This window comes from Vigna radiata, chromosome 8 (assembly GCF_000741045.1).
Source record: "Vigna radiata var. radiata cultivar VC1973A chromosome 8, Vradiata_ver6, whole genome shotgun sequence".
NCBI lineage: Eukaryota > Viridiplantae > Streptophyta > Magnoliopsida > Fabales > Fabaceae > Vigna > Vigna radiata.
Genome location: NC_028358.1, coordinates 2,672,070 through 2,679,617, shown reverse-complemented (window position 1 = coordinate 2,679,617; position 7,548 = coordinate 2,672,070). Strand labels below are relative to the sequence as shown.

The following is a 7,548-nucleotide window of genomic DNA, read 5'->3' as shown; positions in this document are numbered from 1 at the left end:
GATCAATATTCAGGAAAAAAAAAAGAATAATCTACACAGAAGTGACAAATAGGTAATACAGTAAAGATAAGTTAACATATTCTAACAAGCAAGGTAATACGAAAATGACAAGTTCCAACTCACTCAAATATGTTAAATAATTATGACAAACTAATTCGAATTCTAGAACTGGCATAGGATCCTTAATAACTTATAATAATGCGCCAAGATTTTGAAAAAATGCACCCAAACATCACACGCATGCATGCTTGCAATCTAAAGGTTCATGGAAGTTAGTTACTCCAAGACCCATTTGAATGTCCAATTCAATTTTAACTAAACCACAATGAAGCTGGAAATGAACACATGCAGCTGGAAACGTGTATAAACTAAGTATAGACCAATTTGAATATCCAATTTCAACTGAACAAAAACCACAACGAAGCTGGAATTAGGTAGGAATTAATACATGCTACTGTTTGCATATACTAAGAAATTGTTTTGTAAATTGGGGGCAATTTAGCTCTATTTGAAATTGTGACTGTTTTCATTGTACAACAAAAGTTAAAACAATGACAAAAGATACCAATAAAATTAAAAACGTTGATGAATGATATGATAAATCCCATTTTTAATTAAAAGATACAACAAGAAAGATCATTCAATCGAACAAAAGACACTTCGTCTTTTGCACTGGTCAATCCAATAATCTTTCCTTGCTGAAAAGTGAAAAGGAAACAAAAATCCCTTGAAAGGAAAAAAGAAAAATTTTACAATACAGATAGTATCCAGAAAACCTCAAATTCCAAAACTAAACATAGCCCTTATCCTTTGGAAAATGAGATCCCGCCATCCCCTCTCTGTGTTTTCCACCACAGTCGCATTGCCATATCTGCAGTTACAAGTAAACACATTACCTCGGAGACAAAACAAATAACAAATGAAAGTCAAAAGACCAAAACAACCAAACACTGACTCACCTGTCTTCTTCAGGCACATCACTATGCGTGAGCTTAACAACTGTAACTCCACTATCAGGCTCCTCAAACACAATCCTGACCTGCAAAATTCAGAACTCCATAAAAAACAAGCACTTTATTCAAATTCAAAGAATACAAAACACCAGTCACAGCACTTTCAGCATGTTTAAATAACATCTTATAGTCCTGTAACTTATGGATAACTAGTTTAGGCTTATAACAATTAAATACCTGATACTTCTTATAATCTCTTTCTAGCTTACTTTCATAAACTTAATAAAACCTATAAAATTTGTCTTCTTCATTTCATGAAATCTCATGTTGAGATATGACTAGTTTAAAAGCATTGAAAATCTAGCATCATAAACTCAACCTACTCCAAAGAGTAATGATATCTAAACGTCCCTCTATTACAGACACTTCATTGAAACTCATCATTTTTCTCCATTGGTCTCTTCTCATCCCGTCATCGCATCTATCATAATACTTACACACCTCTCAATTCTCTCTATTTCTCTGTCTAATAGCATTTCAGAGTACATCCATCATTTTCTTCTTTTCCTTATTATACTAACGAGAGCTATTTTGGTATGTGATTTTGTAAGATTCATGGAGACTTTTGAAAGATCTTGTTCAGATTCATGAGAAAGTTCATCAAAATAGAATTTAATTGGACTTCCAATATAGTTATTTTAAATATCATATCTACAGTGATCTCAGACCAATCACCATTCAATTGGCCGTGAGCATAAAAACTGTAGAAAAGGTTACCCAACGGGTGGATCAAAATTAAACTCACAACAAAAACACTTTTAGGATTCCCTACATATATTCTAAACAGGAGACATTTTTACATGAGAGGAATTAGAACCTTAATTCCACGTGATATGAATGTCTAATCCCTTCCCCTAAGTCAACCTCCCGAAGGTTTTAATAACAAACTTAGATTTAGAATATGTTCTTATACCAATCTTACTATATAACATTCTGATTCTAAGAAAATTAAACCACACTCAAAAACCAATCCAAAAACAAATCCCTAAACTCAAATAAATTAACTTTTTTCATAACACTTACCGTGGATTGAATCCCATCAAGCCAGCTCCCAAACCTCCACCTCTGCACGATCAACTTCCCTTCCTGCAACTCCAAGTTTACCCCAGTCACAGACCCATCGAAAATACAAAACTCACCCCCAACCTCCTTGCTAATCTTCGCATTGCTATGTGTGAAACCTCTCCATCTATTCTCATCCATCAAAATCTCAAACAAATCCTTCGCCCTACAATTAAACCTCTCTGTCAAATTGATCGTTTTAAACCCCTTCTTCCCTTCACTCTTCTCATTCTTCTTCGAATCGTTCCCATTATTACCATTAATATTAACATTACCATTACTATTAATACTACTAGTGTTCTTCTGTGACACCACTTTCTTCGCTTCAAGGTCATCCTTCACTGGCCCACCCTTCGCCATGCTCTCCACCCAAACCCTAACCTTCTCCAAAATCACCGGTTTCACCTTCTCCACCACCACCTGCTTCAACCTCTTCCCAACCTCTCCGCTATCCTTCACCGTAACCCTAACCTCGGGATCCTCGCCAGCGTTCTCATCGGAGATGTACGGGATCTCGACGGCGCCATCGACCTTCTGCAGGAGCTTCCCGTTGGAGCCACGCACCTCACTCTCCAAAGCGAGTGTAACGCCGATCTCGTAACCGGGAATCACCTTCCCCTTGCGCACGTTAACGTAGGCCTCACCGTCGAGTTTTTCCACCTTCTTGACGGTGACGGAGACGTCACCGTCAGCGACGACGACGTTGGCGAAAAGCTTTCGGAAGAAGGTTCTGGACCATTCGAGACAGTTGGTCTCAGCCCAGTGCCAGTTGTGAACGTTGGTGCCGTCAGCACGGTCCGCCACGATCCAACGTTTATCACCCTCGCCGAACTTCGCCATCGAGACGGATGTGCAAATAACGGAGTGTTGTTGTGATGAAGGGAAGAGCACGGTGGTTTTAATAATAACGGTGATGTTGGATTTGGGTCTAGAGGGTTCGGGTGTTGGAAGGATCTAGAATGCGATGGTGTTGAATTCCAGCGAAGTGGGAAAAAAAAGGAAGAAAGGTAGAAATGAAAACCTGATATTGTTAAGACCGAAGAAGGATCTAGAAGACAGCGGAGACACGAGTTTGCGGTTAGAGGCCAGACGAGCCGCCAAAGGCCCACAACTTTCGGCTGTCCACGTAAAAATATGAAAAGAGGTATATGATTTATAATATTTACAAGGTTTAAAAGGATTAGTGGTCTATTTATGCTTTGCGTCTGTATTTTCAATGAGTTTCTATTTATGAAAAATTGAATTAATGAAGTCTTTATTATTAATTTGTTTTAGACGGCGTTAAATTCTTTGTCTGTAACTAAGTGATGTGTAATTTTTCAGAGATGACACATACTTAATATAATATTGTAATAGGGAGGTTACACATAGGTGAAAAAATTTCCATTAAATGATTTTTAATTTAAAACGTGTTTAAAATAAAATACTGTAAACTTAATAAAAACAAAAACGAAAAGTTGTGTTTTCTCAAAATCGCATTGTCTGAAATTGGGGAAACTAGGGTTCATTGGAGAACATTGGGAAAATAGGTTCGCGTGAACTAACGGTGGTTTTCGTGGGTGGTTCGCGGGTGGTTCGTGGGTTATTCGTTGTACGAGATTATCGTGATCTAACGGTGGTTTTTGCGTAGAAAGCTTTGACGAAGGTTGTTATAGGTGAAACACGTGTCATGTTGAGGTTAGTATATATTCGTTTTCGTTTATGTTGAATGTTGCATGGACGACTGTTTTCATGTTACTTTTGATGTGGTCATGTGGTCCCCTATGTTTGAAGTTCTGTCGGAGTGTGTTTTTGAAGCATGTTTTATCGGAGTGTGGTCCCCCTTTTGTTGTGCTTTTAAATTTGTTTAAGTTTTCTTCTTGTCGGTGTCTGTGTTAAAGTATTTTGTATATAAGTGATATACTTTGTTTGTTGTGCTTTAATATGATAATTATTGTTATAATTTTAAGGTTTAATAGGTTAAATGGTCCTATTTATGCAGATTTGCGTCAATTAGGATAAATAGTTTTAGATAGGATAAATATTGTTATTATGTTGATCATGGACGATCATTTCGAAGTTGTTTTCCACCATGGAGGAAAGTTCTTGAAGAATGGGGCACTTAGGTATGAGGGAGAAATTTCAACTTTTTCATTTGCCGCAGATGTTTGGAGCTACTTCCTTGTTGTGAGTGTAGTAAAAAGACTTGGATATGATACCTTTAATGAGTTGTGGTATTGTGTAGGTGGGGGTTCTGTTTTAGATAATAGGTTAGAGGTTTTGACTGATGATAGAGGAGCCATGCACATGATAAACATAGCTAGACTAAATGGTCAGGTGCATGTATTTGTTGTTCACATAGTCTCTGAACCTGAGATCATACACATGTTAGAAAATGTTCCTGAAAATGTGATGCCTGATAGTGATGAAGGTGGACAACAGACTGAAATAATAGGTGAAATTGGTGATGCTGCGGAGGGTGATTGTGAAGAAAGAGTTGCTGCTGAAGAAGAAAAATGTGAGTGTGATTGTGAGGAAAGAGTTGATGCTGAAGATGAAAAATGTGAGGGTGATGGTGAGGAAAGAGTTGATGCTGAAGAAGAAAAATGTGAAGGTGATGATGAACAAAGAGTTGATGTTGAAGATAAAAAANGAAGAAGAAAAATGTGAAGGTGATGATGAACAAAGAGTTGATGTTGAAGATAAAAAATGTGAGGGTGATGGTGAGGAAAGAGTTGATGCTGAAGATGAGTATGAAAAGCAAGGTGGTGGTCATTGTGAACAACAAGGTGATGGTGGACAATAGACTGAAATAATAGGTGATAGAGGTGTAGGTGAGGAGAGTGATTGTGAAGAAAGAGTTGGTGCTGAAGAGGAAAGATGTAAGGGTCATGGGGTTCTTCAAGGTGAAATTGAAACCGAGGTTGATTTGGCTGATTGTGCTAATGTTGATGGCAATGTTCATGTTAACGATGATTGTATGGAAAACCTGGTTGAGTGTGAAATAGAAGAGGAAGAAGTAGATAGACATTTATTTGGTGAAATAGAAGTTGATGTGGCTGATTGTGCTAGTGGTAAGGATGCCAATGTTAATGATGAGTGTATGGAGAACCTGGTTGACTATGATACAGAAGAGGAGGAAGGAGATGGAGAATATGATGGAGCATCATGGAGTGAGATGTCTGATAGTGATTTTGATGAGGGCATAAATACTGATGATGATAGAGGTTTGTCCGATGACGAATGGGAATCCGGAGAATTATATAGTGGAGCAGAAAGTGATGGAAAAGAAGCTGAAGAAGAAAGTTATGGGAAGTTTGTAACATTCATCATGCCTATATCAATGCTTGATTACAAGTGGGATTTGGGCACTTATTTTGCTGAGAAGCAAGATTTGTTGGATGCCATAAAAGCCTATGGAGTAGAAAATGGTAGAAATATAAGATATGTTAAAAATGATAAGAAGAGAATCAGGGCAAAATGTATGGGTGCTAAAGGAAAGTGCCCTTGGATGACATATTTTGCTTATATGGAAGCAATACATACATGACAATTAAGGACTATTGTGGACAACCATAGTTGTAGTAGAGAGCATAGAGTGAGATTACTTAATGCAAAATGACTGAGTAAGAGATTGGAGAAAACTGTAAGAGAAAATCCCAAAGTTAAGGGAGTGAAAATTGTTGAAAAAATAAATAGGAAGTGGAATGTAGGGATATCTAGATCCATGGCTTATAGAGCAAAAGTGATTGCTTCAGACCATGTTGATGGATCTTTCAAAGAGCAATATAAAAGGATATTTGATTATGCAAATGAGGTCCTAAGTCGTAATCCTGGATCCACAATGAAGGTGAAAGTTGAAGAAAATGATGGTAGACATATATTCAAGAGGATTTATGTTTGTCTGAAGGCCTGCAAGGATAGTTTCGTGTCCTGCAGGCCTATTATAGGGCTGGATGGTGCATTCTTGAAAGGGAAATATGGTGGTGAAATGTTAACTGTTTTCGGAAGAGACGCAAACGATCAAATGCTACCTATTGCATATGCTATTGTGGAAGTAGAGAACAAGGCCATGTGGAAATGGTTTATGGAGCTTCTGGTTGAAGATCTATGTGGGAATTCAGTATGTGCATCATGTACATTCATGTCAGATCAACAAAAGGTAATTCAAGTAACCCCTCTAACAATCATATGCCTTTTTCCCCAATCATAAGACATCTAACAACATTCAATAATACCAAATAACAAGGCCCATTACAAGCTATTCAAGAAGTGGTTCCTAGAGTCGATCAACACTTTTGTGTTAGACACCTATACGTTAATTTCAGAAAACAATTCCCTGGAAAGCATCTTAAGCGTTTGATGTGGAAGGTAACTACAACAACCCATCCACAAGTTTGGGAAAATGAAATGAGAAATATAAAAGAGGTCAACAATGAAGCTTTTAAATACTTGATGAAAATACCTCCCAGATATGTTTTTCAATTTTTGTTCTGTTTGATGCAATGCTTACTTGTAACATTTCATAAGCTGATACTAATACATTATAACCTGTTGCCATGTAGACATTGGTCTCGATCAAGGTTTACCACCACATCCACGTGTGATACATTGGTAAACAACATGTCAGAGGCCTTCAACAGTGTTATGGTCCATACACGGTCTAAGCTAATAATAAGCATGCTAGAGGAGATTCGACTTTACTTGATGAAGAGATGGGCAAGTAACAAGACTAAAAGTCAATCAATTTCTGGGGTCATTTGTCCTAAAATCAAGACTAGACTTAATAAAGAGTCTTAATTAACTAAGTTTTGGATTCCTAAGTATGGTTAATGTTATAATTTTTTACTTTTGTATTAAAATACCAACCTATTGAATAATATTTCTGGTTTTGCAACTGGTCAGTGATAACGGTTGATTTTACGTGTTTGTGTGTGTATATTTTGTGAACAAATCAACTCCTTCATAGCTTTTACCTTGTTTTATCCTCACATTTAGTGTGTTTTCTAGTTTTCTTGTGTTTTATTTAGTATATGCTTGTTTTTACCTCTAATCTCTATGTTTGAGTGTGTGAAATAAAGGAATAAGAAACAATTCTAGTGGAGGAAAACAAGCAAGAACTCAAGGGAACATGTTTTGGGACAATAAAAGATCAATTTGAAGCAAATACCCATGTTGGACACCTTTGGAATCGCACAAGAGCCTCAATTTTAGAATGCTGTCAAAACCGCCCGAGCTGGGCGCCAAAGTTGCAGAGAAATCCAAGCTGGGCGCCACAATTTCAAGCTGGGCGCCAGAGTTGTAGAGAGATTCTAGGCTGGGCGCCAGAGAATGGGGCTGGGCGCCAAAAAGTGGCGCTGGGCGCGAAAACTTGCTGTAACTCACTTCTGATGCAATGAAAAGTCGCGCTGGGCTCCAGGAATCCGAGCTGGGCGCGAATTTTCGCTGATATGTCAAAATGGGTTATTTAAACATGGGTCTCGCGATTTTTGAG

General features: G+C 37.7%; 1 protein-coding gene across 1 annotated transcript; it reads right to left on the bottom strand.

Annotated features, from left to right (window-relative positions):
* Positions 1-542: 542 nt before the first annotated feature.
* LOC106769873 (activator of 90 kDa heat shock protein ATPase homolog) lies at positions 543-3,158 on the bottom strand. Its single transcript, XM_014655660.2, has 3 exons — positions 2,037-3,158; positions 960-1,039; positions 543-871 (listed from the first exon to the last, which is right to left on the bottom strand). The coding sequence occupies exons 1-3, from the start codon at positions 2,913-2,915 to the stop codon at positions 778-780; spliced, it is 1,053 nt and encodes a 350-aa protein (XP_014511146.1). The 5' UTR covers positions 2,916-3,158; the 3' UTR covers positions 543-777.
* Between the last annotated feature and the right edge of the window lie 4,390 nt (positions 3,159-7,548).

Bases quoted from the DNA above. Each gene is read 5' to 3' on its own strand.
- LOC106769873 (XM_014655660.2), bottom strand. From the start codon at position 2,915: ATGGCGAAGTTCGGCGAGGGTGATAAACGTTGGATCGTGGCGGACCGT. The intron at 1,040-2,036 runs GTAAGTGTTATG...TGAATTTTGCAG, and splicing joins TTGATGGGATTCAATCCACG to GTCAGGATTGTGTTTGAGGA. The intron at 872-959 runs GTGAGTCAGTGT...TTGTAACTGCAG, and splicing joins GATGTGCCTGAAGAAGACAG to ATATGGCAATGCGACTGTGG.